The 22150-nt window shown below is 44.6% G+C and overlaps 1 protein-coding gene across 3 annotated transcripts in view; it reads right to left on the reverse strand.

Annotated features, from left to right (window-relative positions):
- The window catches only part of UPB1 (beta-ureidopropionase 1), a 34317-nt gene extending 30936 nt beyond the window's left edge, over positions 1-3381 (reverse strand). For 2 of the 3 annotated variants that reach the window (XR_008496607.2, XM_054469303.2), the window contains exon 1: positions 3045-3312. Coding sequence is in view for 2 of the 3 variants with exons in the window: in XM_054469303.2 (XP_054325278.1) it covers positions 3045-3148 (104 nt within the window). In the remaining variant the exon portion in view is untranslated. Of the gene's footprint in view, positions 1-3044 lie in introns of all 3 variants that reach the window. The other variant, XM_054469304.2, reaches the window with a different exon arrangement.
- Between the last annotated feature and the right edge of the window lie 18769 nt (positions 3382-22150).

Consider the following 22150-nt stretch of genomic DNA (forward strand, 5'->3'; position numbering starts at 1 on the left):
TCATTCTTCACTCAGCCACCAAGTCAAACTCTTCAAAGGCTCTACCATTATCGAGACACAGTTCTGCTGCCTCAGAGACCCTAAGAGCGACTTGCCACTCCTGCCTCTTCTCTCAGGTCTTCCTTGGGGGAGCACTCAATGACTAACCCTCTCACAAACACAGTCCTCAAATGGGAACATTCCCTGGTGTCTGGGGACATGTACCCTTCCTGTCTCCCTTAGGATGTAGCTTAGGCATGGTGCTCCTGGGAAGCCTTCCTGATGTCCCCCCAACCCCAAACACACAAACTCTCTCAAGCTCTCCCTGCCTCCTTCTCACAGTGTAAGGCAACCATCAAAAGATGGAAAGCCCCCAAGGGTAGGAACCATGACTTACTCATCCTGGTATCCCCAGTGCCAGTGGCCGAGACTAAGTGCTCAACGAATGCTTGTTGACTGAATGACTGCTTCTTGGTTCTGGCTGTCTTAAAATGGAAAGTCGATGTTCTCTGGGGATTTCATCTGTCTGCCACAGGCAAAGGCCCATTTGGATCATTCACTGAGCAAACATTTACTAAGCATTGTAACTGGGAAAAGAGGTGGTCTTGTGTGGAGCACATCAGGACCGAAGGGCTGAGGGCTTCAGGCCCACTGGACCTTCACAGAGGTGGCTATGTCCAAGTCAGACTTAGAGGAGTTTACAGGAATTTAAGTGGGATTAGACTTTTTAAATGAGCAGTAATTTTTTTATCTTCAGTTCGAAATGCCATTCATCGCCAAATCCCACACATTAGCAAGGACAGAGCAAGTACAAAGGTTTACACCTTAGGGATAAAAGCTGAAAGGGCTAAATGCTGAGTAGAACAGAGCAAGAAAAGGGGGTAGGAAAAGGAGCCACTTTGTTATTGTGAGCCCCAGGATGAAGCCTGGCAGTCATTGGTCAAGAGAGGTCGTCTCCCATTTCACCAGCCATTATCATCATCCCTCCTGCTCTGGAGTGACCCAAATGCTTAGATAAAATCCCTCTTGCAGGCAGTCCTTGGGCTGACCTCAGCCCTTCTCCAGAATGTGCCCCAGCCAATTACCTTTCCCCAGCCAATCACCTTTGTGGGAAACTGACTTCTCTTTTCCTAAGACTCTTCTCCTTTACCTCTCCCTGGCACCCACATGCTGTCTTTTTCCCAGGAAGACATGCCCACCCCACTCTTAGAATAAACTAATTCCCATCCCTAGAAGCATAAGACACCCCTTGCTTTATTTAAGACATCTTTGGGAGTCTCAACTCTGAGACACTTCTCAAGGACTAGTCTTTACAGATGCAGTGGAAATAGAAGCATGAGCGCATTCACTGGGAGGAGCCTTAAAGGTCACCCCACCCTTTGGATATGAAGAGCCCTTTCTGACAAAGTTCTATACTACCTCACTCCCAAAAAGCGGCTGTTCTAACTTCATCATCCACTAGCTGTGAAAACACCCTTGGATCTGAGGTCTAGCCTCCCTGCAGTAACTCCACAGCAGCTGTGGCTGGGAACCACAGATCCAATCAACACCTTCAGTTACCGGTGAACTGGTCTGGTTCCTGCTGCAAGGTCACTGCCACAAGGTCATGGAGCCCGCAAACTGGCTGGACTCGGGGAGGCAGGGAGCCCACAAATTAGCAAGGAAGTGGAAGGAGAGTTAGTCAGGGGCTGCATGCGGTCAGAGTTTGGATTTCATCCTAAGAGCCCAGGAAACTCCTTACAAAGTTTTAAGTACAAAGAGCAACAGTATGTGATTTTTTCTTTTTTTCTTTTTTTTTTTTGAGACGGAGTCTTGCCCTGTTGCTCAGGCTGGAGTGCAGTGGCACGATCTGGACTCACTGCAAGCTCCGCCTACTGGGTTCAAGCGATTCTCCTGCCTCAGCCTCCCGAGTAGCTGGGATTACAGGCGTGAGCCACCACACCCAGCTAATTTTTGTATTTTTAGTAGAGACAGGGTTTCACCATATTGGCCAGGCTGATCTCGAACTCCAGACCATGTGATCCACCCACCTCTGCCTCCCAAAGTACTGGGATTATAGGCATGAGCCACCACGCCAGGCCAACAGGATATGATTTACATATTAAAGGGATCCTCTGGTTGCTGCAGGTAAGAAATGCACTGAAGAGAAACAAGAGTGGAAGGGGAAGTGTCTTTCTCTTTTTTTTTTTCTTTTTTGAGACAGAGTCTCACTCTATCACCCAGGCTGGAGTGCAGTGGCGGTGATCTCTGCTCACCGCAAGCTCCGCCTTCCGGGTTCACGCCATTCTCCTGCCTCAGCCTCCCGAGTAGCTGGGACTACAGGTGCCTGCCACTACACCCGGCTAATTTTTTGTATGTTTAGTAGAGACGGGGTTTCATCGTGTTAGCCAGGATGGTCTCGATCTCCTGACCTGGTGATCCACCCGCCTCGGCCTCCGAAAGTGCTGGGATTACAGGCGTGAGCCACCACGCCTGGCCGGGGAGTGTCTTTTTCAGCTTTGTGGACACAGTGTCCAGCAGTACACAGCCCTCAGAAAGTCCTGGTGATGCACAAGCTTGCAGGGAGTGGAAAAACTAGCGCCCATGGCTTGCCGGTGGGAAAGGTTCCCTCGCCAACTAAATGCAGACAGTCTCTATTTCCAAGGGTCAGCCAGAGGTCAGGTCACTGCAGGAAGGATGGTCTGGGGCCAGACAATCAGTACACCTGCTGGGTGCTCTGGTTGGAGACAGTGATCCAGCCAGACACCCAGAAGACAAGCCTGGCTCCGGGGAGGAGGGTTGGGATGGCCACAGAGAAAGCCCTGGAGAGTAAAATCCCGTCCTTTTCTTTCCAGTTCTGGGCAACGCGGGGGAGAAGAGATTTGTAAAGTTCACCCCAGGATTCTGTAACCCCCAAGGACCCCAGGGCCGTCCCATCAAGACCTGCTATGGTCTCTGCCCGCCAACTCAAGACTTCCCACCGCCTCCCCTGAGCCCTTCAGACCCTGAGGCCCTCCCTGCCTGCTCCCCCAGACCCGCACTTTGTGGCCCCAAGACCCCATTAACTTAGCCTCTGGGCGGCGGACCTGAGCTCCTTGCCATAGAGAACGCGCTTCACCTCCTGCAAGTCGGGGAGCGGCAGGTGCTTCTCCAAGCATTCCTCCAGCGACTTCCACTCAGCGCCCGCCATGGCCACGGTCCGCCAGGGCTTGTGTCTGTGCACGAACTACCTGCCCTTTGCCCGCAGTGGGAGGAGGTGCCCAGGCCCGCTCAGGCGCCCTTGCCTTTATCTCTTATTCTCGCTCCCGGGCAGCACAGCTCAAGTGAGGACACGCCACTTCCTCGCGCAGCCAATCTGCCCTCCAGGGCTTCGCGAGTGGGACCGCCCCTGGCCTTTATCGCTCCTTCGGCACGTGCCAGGACACGTTCCTCTTGCCGCCTCCGCAGCACATGGCCAATCAGCGCTCCAGGGCCTCGCGTGGGGAGGGGGAGGAGGGATCCGCCCCTTGCCCTTCGCCCCTTGCCCTTAGCCTCTCCTTTGGCAAGCGATGAGACACGCCGCTCCACAAGGGGGACTGCGCGGAGCCTTCGCGCCTCGGCTGCGAGTCAGGACTGAGGCTGTACCCCTCCCGCCTCCCTCAGGGGCCCTGGCGCGGGTGCCTCCAGGTTCCACCCCTCACCTGCTCCTTGGTGTCGGGTCGGGACCCTGGAGAGGTCGTGAGGGAGTCCTGGGCGCGGGCTCCGGGAGGCTGCGGCGGGGGTCTGAGGTAAATGGCTCGCCCGCTGCGGGCCCTCGCGGGGGCTGGTTCCAGCAGCAGCCGCCGGTCAGGGCCCCTCCCGACCGCGACCTCCTGTCCGCAGCGTAGGGCAGCCGACCCGGCCAGCCTCCCGCACAGGACTACCGAGGAAGGTACGGGACGAGTTTCAGTGTCCCATGGGCACGCGGCGGCTGCACCTCTGTCGTCCGGAGCCTTTATGTCTGGGGAGTTTTAACCCCCGAGGGGCCAGGCTCGGAGTCCATGCCGCTACCTGGGCCGCGCGTTCCCACCCCCGGCTTTGGGGCCGCTAGAGCCGAAGGTCAGCTGCTCGCCTGCAATTCCGTGCGCCTCCGTGGAGCTAATATTGTAAAATGCGGGGTCCCCGGGTGAGGGCGCGCCTCCTGCACCCTAGGGCCCCTTTTCAGCCCTGCCCTCTGCCGCGTGTGTGCAAATATGGGCACTTTCCTGCGGTAGGGTGCGCTTTAAACTGTCCCTGAGATGGTAGGAGTGAGAGCCCCATTTGCTGTTACCGCTAATCCAGAGGGTGCCATCCCTTCAGGAGCAAAGAAGCGTCCTCTTTGGGGTCCTATTGAGAATTAGCGCAGTAAGGCCCGCTTACCTCGGCGGGCAGCCGAGTGGAGGAACCAGTCTGTAGAAATCCTATTCAGCCACTTGTAAACCTTGTGACCCCAGGAAAGTTTAACTTAGTCGCTGGAGGCTTCTGTTGCTTTATCTGTAAAATAGGAATACAAAGATTACGCTGCGGGGTGGTTTAAGTCAGAAAAGGCCAGCACGGTGGCTCATGCCTGTAATCCCAGCACTTTGGGAGGCCTAGAAAGGAGTATTGTTTGAGGCCAGGAACTTCAGACCAGCTTGGGTAACACAGCAAGACGTATCTACAAAATAATTTTTTAAAAATTAGCCTATCATGGTGGTGCGCACCTGCTTCTTGGGAGGCAGAGGTGAGAGGATCGCTTTGAGCCCAGGAGTTCGAGGCTCCCTAGCTATGATCTTAACACTGCACTTCAGCCTGGACAACAGAGTGAGACGCAATCTCAAAGCAAAAAAAAAGAGGCAAGTAAAATGAGCACAAAGGGAGCTAATTTATATCTAGAATCAGCTACTAACATTAAAAATATTATACTTCAGGTATTTTGTTTCAGCTGCTAATTCACAAGTTTTGTTCCTTGTTTTGATAAATGTTAGCTGACAGTTTCTAGTATCTGATGGCGCTGCCTCCTCAAGAATGCAAACTCTGAGGACTTTCTATGTGTAAGGCACTGCCAAGAGAGCCATATAAAGACAGATAAGACCTAGTACCTTTTCTCTGTGATTTAAAGTAAAGACGGCTGGGCACGTTGGCTCACACCTGTAATCCCAGCACTTTGGGAGGCCGAGGCGGGCAGATCACCTGTGGTCAGGAGTTTGAGACCAGCCTGACCAACATGGTGAAACCCCGTCTCTACTAAAAATACAAAAATTTGCCAGGCATGGTGGTGCATGCCTGTAATCCCAGCTACTCGGGAGGCTGAGGCAGGAGAATCGCTTGAACCCAGGAGGCGGAGGTTGCAGCGAGCTGAGATCGCGCCATTGTACTCCAGCCTGGGCAACAAGAGCAAAACTCCGTCTCAAAAAAAAAAAAAAAAAAAGGAAAGACAAACTTGTAAATAGAGCAGATTTAAGTAATTTGAGATGAAAAAGATACTATGGAGTGCAAAGGGGTGATTTCTGGCTTAGAGAAATTGTTGGAGGTCTCATGGAAGAGGCTTCAAAGCCAACTCAAAATGCTTCAAACTGAATGAACTTTTACCTCCTTTCTCAAGCAGGCTCTTATCTTTTGTTGTTGTTGTTGTTGTTCCAGAGTTTTGCTTTTGTCACCCAGGCTGCAGTGCAGTGACGCAATTTTGGCTCACTGCAACCTCCACCTCCCAGGTTCAAGCGATTCTCCTGCCTCAGCCTCCCGAGTAGCTGGGATTACAGGCGTGTGTCACCACACCCAGCCAATTTTTTGTATTTTTAGTAGAGACAAGGTTTCACCATGTTGGTCAGTCTGGTCTTGAACTCCTGACCTCAGGTGATCCGCCTGCCTCAGCCTCCTGAAGTGCTGGGATTACAGGCATGAGCCACCGCGCCCAGCCTCTTATCTTCTGCACTGTATTCCCTATTTCAGTAATGGCCTCACCACCCACTGATTTGCCAAGTTTTTGAGAGTCATCTGCAACTTCTTTCCCCCATACAATCAGGCATCAAGTTCTGCTAAATTTATCTCCTGGATTTTGTTCATATCCTTCCTCCTCCCTCCTCATGTCTGCCTCCTGTCATCTTTTGCTTGAATTGTTGCCAGTCTTCTAACTTGTCTCTCCACCTCCAATGTCTATCCTTAGTTGTCTTTCTAAAACTAGTATCTTACCAGCCTTTGTACCCTCTCATTCAGTGTATCCCTACCTGGAATCACCTTTCATCCTTCATTTTGTGACCGCCTTCTCATCCTCCACCATGCAGTTGAAACATCACTTCTTCTGTAAAGACTTCTCCAATTGTCCCAGAAAAAGTTTGGCTCCCCCAGGCCTTCATAGATAGCTCTCTTGTTACATTTATTAAACAGTATTGTGTAGTTATTTCTGTGCTGTCCTCAGAAAATGGACCAGATCTACTTTTGTATCCAGAGGACTTTAGCACTCAATAAATGATTATTGAAGGAATCAACTCTGGGATCATGGACAAATTCATTAAGGTGATAACACTGAGCTGGACCTCAAAGCAGTAGTAGAAGCTATTATTACTAGTTAAATTGTTTAGTTCATCTTTCCCTATTGTTCAGTGACAGGTCATTCATACTAGTTCATTATAAACCAGTGTTTCATAAATAAAACTTAGGATTTAAAAAGTTGTATTAAAAATGTTTACATTTGCCCAATTTACTTTTTACTCTGAATGATAGCAAGACACTTCACTAGCTCTTTCTGTGGTAATCATTTTGTTTTTTGCTTTTTTTTTTTTGAGTTGGAGTCTCCCTCTGTCACCCAGGCTGGAGTGCAGTGGAGCGATCTCAGCTCACTGTGAAACCTCCACCTTCTGGGTTCAAGTGATTCTTGTGCCTCAGCCTCCAGAGTAGCTGGGATTACAGGCACGTGCCACCACGCCCGCCTAATTTTTGTATTTTTAGTAGAGATGGGGTTTTACCATGTTGGCCAGGCTGGTCTCAAACTCCTGAGCTTAGGTGATCTGCCCACCTCAGCCTCCCAAAGTGCGGGGATTACAAGCGTGAGCCACTGCGCCCGGCTCTGTGGTAATCACTTCAAAAGACTTAAGGCTTTGCCCTAGTTTCTTTCTGAAATATCCCACCAACCCAAAAGGTTATAACTGCATGCAAGCATACTAGAGTGAGGGATTCTTCCTTGTTTGGAAGAACAACTCTTTCTCTGGCTACATGGTGTGGTTTAAGGATATATAACCCATAATTTGGTAAGTGTATACAAACATGGGCAGGAAGGACAGAATACACACAACCTCAACATGATGGATACCTCTGGAGAGGGAGATAGGGGAATGAAATAGAAGAAGGGGAATTATCTGTTGATAGATAATGTTTTAATTCTTTTTAAGAGATCTGAGACATATGACAATATTAACATTTAAAAAATCTGGGTGCTTATCATTACCAATACTTTTTATGTTTGAAATATATTTTTTAAAAATTATAGAAAAAAAGAAACTTAGAACAGGAGTCAGAAAACCTGCAGTTTAGTCTGGGTTCTACTTTAACCTCAGTTTTCCTGATATAAAAAAGATAGGGGCCAGGCATGGTGGCTCAGGCCTGAAATCCTAGCACTTTGGGAGGCCGAGGTGGGTGGATCACTTGAGGTCAGGAGTTGGAGACCAGCCTGGCCAACATGGCAAAACCCCGTCTTCTACTAAAAATACAAAAATTAGCTGGGGATGGTGGTGCATGCCTGTAATTCCAGCTACTGGGAGGCTCACGCAGGAGGATCACTTGAGCCTGGGAGGTATACGTTGCAGTCAGCTGAGATCGTGCCACTGCAGTCCAGCCTGGGCAACAGAGCAAGACTCCGTCTCAAAAAAAAAACAACAAAAAAAAGACTGGGGAGGGGAGGGAACTGGTGAGACAGTCTATAGAGATGATGTAAGTCTTGTCCTAATTCTAATAAAATATGATTCTAATAATCTAGTCATGTATAAATTCCTCTATTTATATGCTTATTTGTGAGAAAACAGTTTCATTATAGAAGCTGGTTCTGCAGAAGGAGCTTATTTTTAAAAATGTATTAGTGGGGCTGGGAGCAGTGGCTCACGCCTGTAATCCCAGCACTTTGGGAGGCCAAGGCGGGTGGATCACGAGGTCAGGAGATCAAGACCATCCTCACTAGTATGGTGAAACCCCGTCCCTAATAAAAAATACAAAAAATTAGCTGGGCGTGGTGGCGGGTGCCTGTAGTCCCAGCTACTCAGGAGGCTGAGGCAGGAGAATGGCATGAACCCAGGAGATGGAGCTTGCAGTGAGCTAAGATTGCGCCACTGCACTCTAGCCTGGGCGAGACTCCGTCTCAAAAAAAAAAAAAGTATTAGTGTCTGTTTTTGGGTATTACTTTTAAATTCACAATATGTGTTTATTTCAGTCCTTAGGGAGGTATTTAAAGTACTTTTTAAAAAGTAATGTGTATAGGTAATTAAATTTTATTTTTAATTTTTGTGAGGGCATAGTAGGTATATATATTTGTGGGGTGCATGAGATGCTTTGATACAGACATGCAGTGTGTAATAATCACATCATGGTAAGTGGGGTATCCATCCCCTCAAGCATTTATTCTTTGTGTTACAAACAATCCAATTATACTCTTATAGTTATTTTTAAATGTACAATTAAATTATTGACTATAGTCACCCTGTTCTGCTATCAAACACTAGATCTTACTCATTCTTTCTAACTACTTTTTGTACCTATTAACCATCTCCACTTTTCCCCCATCCTCAACCACCCTTCCCAGCCTCTGGTAACCATCCTTCTACTCTCCATCTGCATGAGTTCAGTTGTTTTAATTTTTAGCTCCCACAAATAAGTGAGAACATGTGGTTTGTCTTTCTGTGCCTGGCTTATTTACTTAATGACTTCCAGCTCCATCCATGTTGTTGCAAATGACAGGATCTCATTCCTTTTTATGGCTGAATAGTACTCCATTGTGTATATGTACCACATTTTCTTTATCCATTCATCTGTTGATGGACATTTAGGTTGCTTCCAAATCTTGGCAATTGTGAACAGTGCTGCAACAAACATGGGATGCGAGTGCAGATATCCCTTAGATACACTGATTTCCTTTCTTTTGTATATATACCCAGCAGTGGAATTGCTGGATCATATAGTAAGGTACTATTTTTACTCATTTACATTTGAAGGACTAAAATGTTATGATGATCAATGGTGAACAATTCTAATAAGGGCCATGACATGGAGATCCCACCAGTCTTCTCCTATGACCCAGAGGGGCTGTTTATGCCCTCATTTAGCACTTTACAACACACAAAAGGCTTTTGCATCATCTTGTCGCATTCGATCATTCAATAATACTGTGAGGTAAGGGGATAGGGTTTTTGGTATTTGTCAGATTTCCAAGCTAAACATGGTATTTACTGGAAATAAACTGTAAGAGCCAATATTTTACTTATAGTCATGGGAAAAAAGATCTGAGGTGATCCAATTTCTAAGCAACATTCTAAAACCCAATTTCTGGGTTAATTTGTCCCTACCTTGCATTCCTTAGCCCAGAAGTCACAATTCTGTTTTCACTAGCATTTTTTATTGTTTTTATCCTTATGTAGACTTAAGTGTCTCACATGAAAAAGTCTTGGAGTAGCCCACCCAAACTTACCAAAAATGGATTTTGCAGCAGAGCAAGGCCAACGCAGCCAAAATTGTGACAAATAAGGTTTTATGGCCCCCATTTTAGCAGCCTCCTTTTTGTCCCTTGTTTTTGTTGTGGGTTTCTTCTCCTCTCATGACCAGCTCTGCTTTACTCATAGTAAACCTTTATTCATATTAAACCTCTAAAAAGTGTTTTTAAAATTTTATTTTTAATTGACAAATAATAATTGTATATATTTATGGGGCACAATGTGATGTTTTGATACATGTATACATTGCGGAATGATCAAATCAGGCCAATTAGCATATCTATCACCTCAAATATTTATCACTTCTTTGTGGCTATTTTGAAATAAACATTATTATCATCATTATTATTAATTTTTAGAGGTAGGGTCTCTCACTCTGTCGCCCAAGCTGGAATGCAGTGGCACAATCATGGCTCACTGTAGCCTTAACCTCCTGGGTTCATGCAGTCCTCGCAGCTCAGCCTCCCAAGTAGACCACAGGCACGAGCCACCATGCCCTTTTTTTTTTGGAGACAGGGTCTCATTATGTTGCTCAGGCTCATCTTGAACTCCAAGGCTCAAGCAGTCCTCCTGCCTTGGCCTGTCAAAGTGCTGGGATTATGGGCATTATAGGCATGAGCCACCATGTCCAACCTGAATCTGTTGTTTCTTAAGGATAAAGGTATGGCATGTCTTTGAGTCTACAGTTATTTGCATATAACTGGCACTCAATGAATGATTGTTGAATCAAATTGAACACCATATCAGTATTGATAAATATTTAGAGACAAGGTCTCAATTTGTTGCCCAGGCTGGAGTGCACTGATGCAATCATAGTCACTTACCGGGTTCCTTTAGCTATATTAACTCAGCGGCTTATTTAGCCTGCTTTTGAAAAAGACCACCTTTGGCTGTAGCAGATTTATAATTATTTCCTTTCAACATGACTTCTAGCTGTCTCTGCAGCCTGGTTATCTAGAACACAAGTAGTCTAAATCCTCAAGTGTCTCTAACAATGGTAGATATTGGGGGAGCTGCTTCATATAGCACAAATCTGTTTACTGGGAAGTCGCTGGTTCAGCATCTCATGGTTCATCCCTCTCTGATTAGCTTCCTGGCCCATATTCCCTTGGATTAGGAGTTTGGTGGGATCCTTAGCCATAACATTCTTGAGTTGCAGAGAATGTGTATCTAGATCCCATTTTCAGAAATGTCCTTGCTGTAGATAACAGACAGTTACCTACTTGTATCTTGAGAAATAGTAGTGTAAGAGAAAGAAGATTGGTCTGAATACTGGTTAGAATATAAATATGTTCTAATCCTGGTTTTACTATTAGGTAACTGCAGCTTTAGGTGCATTATTTGATACCTCTTCCTAATATTCAAAGATATTAGACTAATTCTCATAGATTCTATGATTTTATGATTACCGGAGTATGAGATCCTTTTTAAAATCCAGATGGCAAGGGCAAGCAGAGAAGATGTTGCCTGACACTTAGAGGAGAATGCCCTGGATATGAGTGCCTTAATCACATGGACTGGGTCTCACTTGTGTGGGAATACCATGGGTCCCATAAGGACTGAACTGGACCAGAAATGAGAACACCCTGGATGTGAGTGCCTTAATCACACGGGCTGGGTCTCACTTGTGTTGGAATACCATGGGTACAATAAGGACTGAACTGAACTAGAAATGAGGATAATGATACCTTCCCCACTTTCTTGAAGGAGTGGAATAAGCTAAGTTGAAATATCTTTGAAAATCTATACAGCATTATCTCTATAGATGCTATTTTTAATCAAGGAGAAGGTGTTTAGATATAATTCTTCCATGGCAAATTATAAATATACCATCTTTAATGTACTGGATACTTATCTTTGCGTTGTTTTTTTCAGTGGTGATAATGGCTTTGCATTGAATCATTTATAGTCTTTCCACCAGTTCTTCTCGGGATAAATAGCATACATTTGAAAGATCAGTAATTTTGAGAAGGCTGCATGAGACCATGAAACAAAGCAAAGCTGACTAGCCTAAGCTGAACTCTAGTCCATGACTCATCACTAGTTTGTCCAATCATTTAGGATAGCAAACTAAGCATAGGCTTATGTATGACAGGAATGCAAAATCCCAGGTTGAATTTTTGGGCCCCAAATTTCATGAAGTATCAATGTGATAAATAAACCTTTCTCTTTACCACCTCCTCCCCACTAAAGCAATTGCAGAAGTATGCATTGGGCCTAGCAGCAGTATGTGTGGCTGAATTAGGGGTATTGAGTTGACTAGAAGCTCAATGTGAGTCAACAGTGTGTTGTGGCTGCCAAAAAAAGCTGATATAATCTTAGGTTGCATTATGAGAAGTATAGTGTGCAGAACACAAGGAAGATGACTATCTCATTCTGTTCTCTGCTGACCAGAGCGCACCTGAAATAATCTAGCTCTGGGATAGCTACACAACATATAGAGCATCTTGAATATGCAGAAAAGAGAGATCTAACAGCAACAACAACAAAATGTTAAAGGCACTGGGAACATATATTTAGCAAAACAAGGCAAACAAACTCAGGAAGGATATTGTTACTTCATTCAGATTTCTGAAGGGGCCACATATAAGAGGTTTTTATTTGTTCCACATGTCCCTAAGTAGAGAAGCTGGAGTCAATGGATAGAAACTAAGGGAGGAGGCCGGGCACAGTAGCTCACGCCTGTAATCCCAGCACTTTGGGAGGCCAAGGGGGGTAGATCATGAGGTCAGGAGTTCAAGACCAGCCTGGCCAACATGGTGAAACCCTGTCACTACTAAAAATACAAAGATTAGCTGGGCATGTTGGCACGTGCCTGTAATCCCAGCTACTTGGGAGGCTGAGGCGGGAGAATGCTTGAACCAGGACCCAGGAGGCAGAGGTAGCAGTGAGTAGCAGTGGGCTGAGATCATGCCGCTGCACTCCAGCCTGGGCTACAGAGCAAGACTCTGTCTCAAGAAACTTAGGGAGGCATATTTCAGGCCAATACAGTTATTTTCATTAGGTGATATAAAAAAAAAAATGAAATAGGCAGTCTCTGCAAGTGATGAGTTCTCATTCAGGGTGTTCAGGTACGGTCCAGATGACCACTTGGTGGGAGTGTTGTAGAAGATAGTCAATCATCAGATGGGTAGTTGAATTACAGTCTGTGATTTCTGTATATTGCTGTAACATGAACCAAGAAAACCTTAGGGATGTCAAATCCAAAGATCCATAAATAAGCCAAAGAACGATACAAGACATTCTGGTATTTGATGAAGTAAAAGTCAGTAACTGTGAGCTTACTGAAGAACCAGATGATGGGAAGATTTTATTATTAACTTTTGTAAAAGTGTGTTTGGTTGGATTTGGTTTAAAGGAAACACTTTATTGCAAGAGTATTTGGACCCTAGTTTCTGGAACCTAATGGTGAAAAGAGTTCTAGTCCCAGAATCTGGGGATGAAACAACTATCTCATGGTTGCAAAGAGCAATTTCAAATTGCAAGTGGTTGTATCTGGTGAATCGTAAGGGGACAAAAATGGATGGGGGTTAAGAGGTCAAGTAGGTACACAGCCTGGGGCGAAACAAGTGTATAGAAAGAATTATGTATTTGTTAAGTTAGGCCAAACAGACTTATGTTCTGTACTTCGCCATCTGCAGATAATTGGCATCTTAAAATACTTTATACTGAAGCAAAGTAGATTGTGTACTCTGAGAAGCTATAAGGTATACTAATGATTCATTGTGGAGGGCTTACAGTATTGTAATAACTTACCAGGTTCTCTGCCCCAGCAACAAACTCACCACTGGCAAGTTCAGCCCCACCTTAAACACTAGACTAGTTCTGCCCTCAGTCCTAGAATCTGAGTCCTACTTCAGATCTCAACTTTGCTTGCTGCTAGCCCTGCCTGAATTAATGTCCCAAATCTAATAACTAGTTTAGGGCATTAAACCTTTTTGTGGCTGGGTGTGGTGATTCACACCTGTAATTCCAGCACTTTGGGAGGCCAAAGTGAGAGGATCTCTTGAGCCCAGGAGTTTGAGACCCATCTTTAAAAAAAAAAAAAATCAGCTGGACATCGTGACATGTGCCTATAGTCCCAGCTACCTGGGGGGCTAAGGTGGGAGGATAACTTGAGCTCAGGAGGTAGAGGCTGCAGTGAGCCGTGACTGTGCCACTGCACTCCAGCCTGGGTGACAGAGTGAGAACCTGTCTCAACAAAACGAAACAAAACAAAAAAAAACTTTTTGTGCTCTAATCTTGAATCTCTTGTTTCCTTAAACTCAAGTCTCTTTCTGATATCTCAGTGCACAGCCCCCTTTTAAACTTAGCATTGCCAAAGACTTGAATCTGGAATCTGAATTTTGTGTCCTGCTACCTCTTTTCTGTGAGTTGTTTTTTGGTTTGTTTGTTTTGAAATGGGTTCTCGCTATGTTACCCAGGCAGGTCTGAAACGCTGGGACTCTAGCTGTTCTCCCACCTCAGCCTCCCGAGTAGCTGGGACTACAGGAGCACACCACTGTGACTGGCATGTCCTGCTACATCTTGCCAGACTAACATAGACTATTTCCTAGACTGCCATTGCTAAATCCCAGAGCCCCAGAGCCCCAGAGCCCCAACTTTGGGCCTGTGTGAGTGCAACGGTTACAGCCTTCAGTTCTGAGAATCAGGAATCCCTTCATCATCCGAAACCTCTCTTACAGTCTCATGTTTCTCTCTGATCCCAGTGAGTTGGTCTGACCACACATTCTGCACCTAGGGAGCCAAACTGATATTGGCCTGTGTTGGAGCAACACACTGAAGGCCCTTTTCTATACTCAGCCTCTGCAGTCACTAGCCAAAAAGAACTTCTTGCTGGACTTTCAGGCCATGCATCTGGCCAACGCAGCCCCACTATGTACTTGTCCTGTCCAGACTCTGGAAAGAGTTGGTTTCAGTAGTCCATGGCAAGCTGCACAGTTTGTCTTACAGATGGCTTACAACCATTCAACATTTATTCTCTTAATTGCTTAGATGTGTTCTGTTTTGCTTTTGATTTTGTTTTTGCTTTTGTTTTTGTTTTTGTTTTGAGATGGAGTCTCACTCTTGTCGCCCAGGCTGGAGTGCAGTGGCGCGATCTCAGCTCACTGCAACCTCTGCCTCCCAGGTTCCAGCAATTCTCCTGCCTCAGCCTCCCAAGTAGCTGGGATTACAGGCATGTGCCATCACGCCCGGATAATTTTTGTATTTTTAGTAAAGACAGGGTTTCACTATGTGTGCCAGGCTGGTCTTGAGCTCCTGATCTCAAATGATTTGCCCGCCTTGGTCTCCCAAAGTGCGTAAGCCACTGTGCCCAGCCCATTGCCTAGTTTTGTAAACAAATATTAAACGAACCAGACATTGGGGTCAAACATGAATAAGTCATGTGGTGCTTCTTCTCATAATTATGATAATAATACCTTCCATTTCTTGAGCACCTGCTATGTGCTGGGCACTGTGCCAGGCCTGTAAGTGACAGACTTTATAGGGGCTGGAAAGTGCATTGTGAGGGGTAGGAGGAAAAGCTGGATAGTTTGTGTTACATACATAAGGCTCCAAACACAGCACATGGCTAGTGCTTAATAAACAGTAGCTATGTTTACAATGTTAGGTGATAACATTACCAAAAGTACCATGCAGGTCCAGAGGTGGGATAAACAGTAGCTATGTTTACAATATTAGGTGATAACATTACCAAAAGTACCGTGCAGGTCCAGAGAGGTAGGAGAAAAAAAATATCTGAGAGGTACGGAGAAAAAAAAATATCTGAGGTAGGAGAAAAAAAAATATCTGAGGTAGGAGAAAAATATCTGAGCCAGAGGGATGTGTGGAAGGCACAGGAAGGTCAATCAAAAAGAAGGAAAAGTAAGACCACAAGCAGAAAGAGATAGCCATTGCAGAGTAGCTAGTCTATCTGGAACACAAGAGTAGATGAAAGTCTGCATTGAGACAGTGTATGTGTAGCAGATCTAGAGAGTTCTAGAGACGTGTGTGCTAACGAAAGGACCACAGCCATAAAACCCTTTAGTCACAGGAGAAAATGATTGCATGAATTTGTAAAAACCGGAAGGATAAGACACAAGCCTGAAAATTATTCAATTAAAGGAAGGAAGATTGCAGACTGCTTAGTCACCTGAAGAGAGGGAATAGAGCTTACAAAATGAGAGGAGATGATTACATCACTTAAGTGAGCATTGATCAAGTACTTGGCAGGACAAGTGGAAATGTTTTTCTTTTAAATAATTCAAGCCTGCAGTCTTCCAATTCAGTTTAAGATAGTTTGAGTCTGCTATATATAAATGTGGATAGTGTTCCAGTGGTAAATGAGTAGAATTCAAAGGAAGAATAAGTAAAACGTATTGTCTGTGTTCAACTAAGAGTGCATGAATAAAGCCCTGGTGGTAAATACACAATAGCCTCCCTTTGAAGATGTATAAGGGAAAGGAAATATTATTTGCTTGTTGACCTGGATTATAATGTACTTAACCCATATTATTCTAGTATAATCAGAGAGAGTCAAGCCTGACGCTCCAAAGACATTTCTGTTTCTTACATTCTGTTTCTATCAGATAGACTTAACTCAAAATCTATGACAGACTTTCATGGCTGGTTGCTCATATTTCTCTCAGTATTTTCCTGGGTTAATCAGTACAGAAAGTGGCAGGGAACCAAATGATGTTAAAAGAGTATTAAAGCTATAGGCATATAATATAGGATTATATAGTAACGATACTGTTTAACTGATCATTTTTCTGTTCATTGGGAAGCAGTGTTCTTATTTTATTAGAAGCAGCATGGTACAGTAGCAAAATCGTGTTTTTAAAGTTCTAACTCTGCTATGTATTAGTTATATAAGTTACTTTTTTGAACTTTCTTTTATTCTTCTTTATCATGAGATGACAGTACTTGCTTGAATGATTGCTTCAAGGATTACATGAAAAGCAGGTCTGGGAAATAATTAGCAGTCCAATGCCCAGCTCTCAGTAAGGGCTCAGACATGTTAATTCTCCATGTCTCCCCTACAGGAAAGCCTCTCATGAAGTTGCCTAAGGAGCACAACCCCTGGAATAACCTTAGTGTTGGTTACTCAAGAAATCTGTTTTTTTTTTTTTTTTTTTTTTTTTTGAGGGTAGATTTTACTTTTGAAAAAACAGAAATTAACTCTGAGCTAAGTTAATGGATGATCAGGTTAGAGGTGTTCACAAATAAAGTGTGACTGTGAAATAATTGGCTTCCTTGTTGGGGTTGTAGATGGACTCTGAAAGCAACTCCAACACAGAAGTTCCAGAAAAGTGTTAAAGCAAAAACAACATTTTTGGAATCAGTTTTGGATAAATTCTTAAACTTCAGCATTGTTACTTTATAATCACACTTCATTTCTGTGGAAAAGGTGATGCAAACAGAATTGATAATAGAGACCAGTGGAGAGTGAGGAGAAAATAAAACCAAAGAAAACATGTAGAGGCCATCCCACTGACACAGAGCCTAACTGAAATATTTTTAAATTCTTTCTTTAGATACAACTCAAGCCTGGTTGCTAACGATTTGTAAAGTCTCATTTCTGAATCTATATTATATTATATTCTCTCAGAGCAAAGCAGTCTTCAGCTCAGTATACCATACCTTAAAATAAATGTATCTTTGTCTTTGCTAATATCCTTGAGTTTCCAAGACTTAAAAACTTAAGCCTGATTCTTTGTTCTTACATTAAACCTGTTACTGTCATTCCTGTTTGTGAAATGTCTTGCATGCTGCCCCTTCTCCAGTCTTACTGCATCCACCATCATCACCTGCCTACCTGGATCTTGCCTGCGTCATTGTATTAGCAAAGAAGCTGTATTAGCTAGGAAGCGAATTTCTCCTATTTCAGTGTGTTTGTCTTCTAGTAGAGCCTTTTCAGCGTAATAGTTTAAGCTTAATATTCCTAAAATAACACTCCCATCTTATGTGTATGTTTATTACAATACCCAACATTGATGTATAGGTAATTGTTTATGAGAGAATCATTTAGTTTCGGAATTTTTGATTCAATTTTGAGATATTTGAAAGCATGAACTGTTTTATTAATCTGTGTCAGTAGTGCTTAGTACAGGGTCTTGCATGTAGCTGTGTCACTTCAAACAAGTTCTTTAATGGCTCTGTGCCAAAATTTCTTTGTCTGTGAAGTGGGGATAATAATATCTTTCTCAAAGGATTGCTTCATTAAAAGAGTATCTATATATGTGTATCAAAAGGTAGTTTTTCTATTATAGCTTTTGTATATGTTCACTTTTTTTTTTTTTTTTTTTTGAGACAAAGTCTTGCTCTGTTGCCCAGGCTGGAGTGCAATGGCACGATCTCAGCTCACTGCAACCTCTGCCCTCCAGGTTCAAGCAATTCTCCTACCTCAGTCTCCTGAGTAGCTGGGATTACAGGCGTGTGCCACCAGGCCCAGCTAATTTTTTGTATTTTTAGTAGAGATGGTCTTTCACTATGTTGGCCAGGCTGGTCTTGAATTCCTGACCTCAAGTGATTGCCTGCCTAGGCCTCCCAAAATGCTGGGATTACAAGCATGAGCCACCGTACCTGGCCACTTTTGTGTTATTATAGCACTCAAAAAAAGTTACTGCTGTCTGGCCAGGCACAGTGGCTCATGCCTGAAATCCCAGCACTTTGGGAGGCCGAGGTGGGTGGATCATGAGGTCAGGAGATCGAGACCATCCTGGCTAACATGGTGAAACCCCATCTCTACTAAAAATACAAAAGATTAGCAGGGCATGGTGGCAGGTGCCTGTAGTCCCAGCTACTCAGGAGGCTGAGGCAGGAGAATGGTGTGAACCCAGGAGGCAGAGCTTGCAGTGAGCCAAGATCATGCCACTGCACTCCAGCCTGGGTGACAGAGCTAGACTCCGTCTCAAAAAAAAAAAAAAAAAAAAGTTACTGCTTTCTTATTTTAGGCAAACTCCTTTTTTCCTTATTTTTTTTTGGAGGTAGGGTCTCATTCTGTCGTCTAAGCTGGGGTGCAGTGATGCTGTCTCAGCTCCCTGCAACCTCTGTCTCCCGGGCTCAAGCCATTTTTCCTCCTCAGCCTCCCAAGTAGCTGGGAGTACAGGCATGTGCCACCACGCCTGGCTAATTTTGTATTTCTAGTAGAGACAGGTTTCGCTATGTTGCCCAGGCTAGTCTCGAGCTCCTGGACTCAAGTGATCTGCCCGCCTCAGCCTCCCAAAGTGCTGGGATTACAGGCATGAGCCACTGTGCCTGGCCCAGTTTCTTGTTTTTATCTTGTCTCTCCAATAAGAGTGTAAGCTCCTAGAGGACAGGGACCATCCTATATTTCTTTCATATGCCCTACTATACATGGCATAGTTCTGGGCTTTTATTCATTCATTTAATAAGCATTTCTTAATAAATATTTGATGTACAATAATATGCCATGGGATATAATAATTAATAAGACAAGGTCTTTAATAGTGTTGAGGTACCTCCATCCTAATGCGAGCTAAAGATACTAGTATTTAGTATTTCACTTAGTGCTATGGAAGACTTTGTAGCAGATGACTAATATTCTCAGATCTATTAATTACATAAATCTGGGCTCTAAGCAGAGTATGAGCAGGGTGAGTGCCTGGCAACAAGGGCTACCAGTCTGCAGCAGTATCTGAGGTGAGACATGATAAAGGACTGAACTAAAGCCCTAGAAATAGAGTGGGGATGGATTCAAGAGCCACTGTGGAAATGAAAATCAAAGGGATTGTGCTGACTCCAACATAGAATATGAAGTGTAGAAGACAAGGATGTTCAGGATGATTCTGGCCTCTTGCCTGAGCGTTGGTTTCATATAAGCCATTTAGGAAATAAGAGCCATGAGGAGAAAAAGCCAGTTTGGAGATTAAGATGCCCCTGGGACCTCCAGAAAGAGACCCCTGTGAATAGCTGGAAATTCAGGTCTGGGGCCTAAGGATTGGAATTTGGACTAGAGAGAGAAAAAACTGGAAATTTTAACAAATAGTGATTGTTGAAGCCATGGGAATAGAAGAGATTAGGATGTGGAAAGATGAGAAGTACAAAGTACCTGAGACAGAAATGTCCAGAGAAGTTAGAGGAGATGCAGGAATCAGCAGGCCCCTAGTGTCAGAGTGTCCAGCAATATTAATGCTGCAGTGAGACCAATTTGCAATTATGTGTTGAATTCAGCGTTTGAGAGAGTATTGAAAAGGTGGTCCCTGGCTCAATAAATAGTGATCAGAATGAATTGAATAGGGGGCAAGAAAGGGTCTTTGAAGATGAAATAGGGCCTTTTTTTTTTTTTTGAGATGGAATCTTGCTCTGTTGCCCAGGTTGGAGTGCAGTGGCGCATCTCAGCTCACTGCAACCTCTGCCTCTAGGGTTCAAGTGATTCTTCTGCCTCAGCCTCCCAAGTAGCTGGGATTACAGGTGTGTGCCACCACACCCAGCTAATATTTTTGCATTTTTAGTATAGATGGGGTTTCACTATGTTGGCCAGCTGGTCTCAAACTCCTGGACTCAAGCAATCCACCTGCCTCAGCCTCCCAAAGTGCTGGGATTATAGGCGTGAGACACCATACCCAGCCTTCAGCTATGATTTCTTTTTCTTTTTCTTTTTTTTTTTTTTTTGAGACAGAGTCTCACTCTGTCACCCAGGCTGGAGTGCAGTGGTGCAATCTCAGCTCACTGCAACCTCTGCCTCCCAGTTTCAAGCGATTCTTCTGCCTCAGCCTCCTGAGTAGCTGGGATTACAGACAAGTGCCACCATGCCCAGCTAATTTTTTGTATCTTTAGTAGAGACGGGGTTTCACCATGTTAGCCAGGCTGGTCTCGAACTCTTGACCTCGTGATCCACTTGCCTTGGCCTCACAAAGTGCTGAGATTACAGGTGTGAGCCACTGCGCCTGGCCTGGGCTTTTTAAAAATGAAGCTTTCTTGAACATTTTTTGTGAGAAGGTGAGAAGTGGGAAAAAGGCCAGAAGAGAGAGAGAGAAATCAATATCTGTTGTGTTCTAGGATATGGGCTAACCCCTTTACATGATTTATGTTTAATCTTCATTATCACCTTATAAGCAGGGGTGTCCTATGCACTGGGCACGAGACTCAGCATGGTTAACTAACTTTCCCAGAGGAGTCAAGAATTGTTTGACTAAGACTAAACCCTTTCCACTACACGTGGCCGTTTCCAGGCTCTTATCCATCTCTAGTCCTTCACTAAAGAAAGTGAAGTTGGTCTGGATACAGAAGAGGCTGGAAAGGTTAGTGGGGCCAAGGTCACTGTGGACAAACTGCATGAGAGGAATAGGGACACTGTCCCCATGACAGGAGGCAGGATATAAAGAATGAACTACACAGGTAAGACCTAGAGATGGAAAGCCTCCCTAGAGATGAGAACTGAGGGAGCATACTGGAGCCTTAGCTGGTCATTTCCTAAGAGGGAGGGGTAGAGGAGGGCATTATGCGGAGATCAGGAAACACTCAATAATTGACTACTAGAAATCATAGCTGGGGCCAGGCGCAGTGGCTCACACCTGTAATCCCAGCACTTTGCAAGGCCAAAGCAAGTGGATCACGAGGTCAGGAGTTCGAGACCAGCCTGGCCAACATGGTGAAACCCCGTCTCTACTAGAGATACAAAAAATTAGCTGGGCATGGTGGCACTTGTCTGTAATCCCAGCTACTCAGGAGGCTGGGGCAGAAGAATCACTTGAACCTGGGAGGTGGAGGTTGCAGTGAGCTGAGATCGCGCCACTGTACTCCAGCCTGGGCGACAGAGTGAGACTCTGTCTCAAAAAAAAAAAAAAAAAAAAAAAAGAAATCATAGCTGAAGGCTGGGTATGGTGTCTCACGCCTATAATCCCAGCACTTTGGGAGGCTGAGGCAGGTGGATTGCTTGAGTCCAGGAGTTTGAGACCAGCTGGCCAACATAGTGAAACCCCATCTATACTAAAAATGCAAAAATATTAGCTGGGTGTGGTGGCACACACCTGTAATCCCAGCTACTTGGGAGGCTGAGGCAGAAGAATCACTTGAACCCTAGAGGCAGAGGTTGCAGTGAGCTGAGATGCGCCACTGCACTCCAGCCTGGGCAACAGAGCAAGATTCTGTCTCAAAAAAAAAAAAAAAAGGGTGACCAGGCTTGTGCTCACACCTGTAATCCCACCACTTGGGGAGCTGAGATGGGAGGATCACTTGAGGCTGGGAGTTTGAGACTAGCCTGGGCAACATAGTGAGACCTCATCTCTTAAAAAAAAATGGGCAAAAAATTTGAATGGACACCTCACCAAAGAAGATGGCAAATAAGCATAGGAAAAAAATGCTTAAAATCATGCATCATTAGGGACTTGCAAATTAAAACAACAATGAGATCCTACTGTACACCTATTAGAATCTAAAACATTGACAACACCAAATGGTGATGAGGATGTGGAGCAACAGGAACTCCCATTCATTGCTGGTGGGAGTCAAAACAGTACAGCTACTTTGGGAGAGTTTGACAGTTTTGTATAAAATTAATCCTACTCTTGCCATATGGT

This window comes from Pongo pygmaeus, chromosome 23 (assembly GCF_028885625.2).
Source record: "Pongo pygmaeus isolate AG05252 chromosome 23, NHGRI_mPonPyg2-v2.0_pri, whole genome shotgun sequence".
Lineage (NCBI taxonomy): Eukaryota > Metazoa > Chordata > Mammalia > Primates > Hominidae > Pongo > Pongo pygmaeus.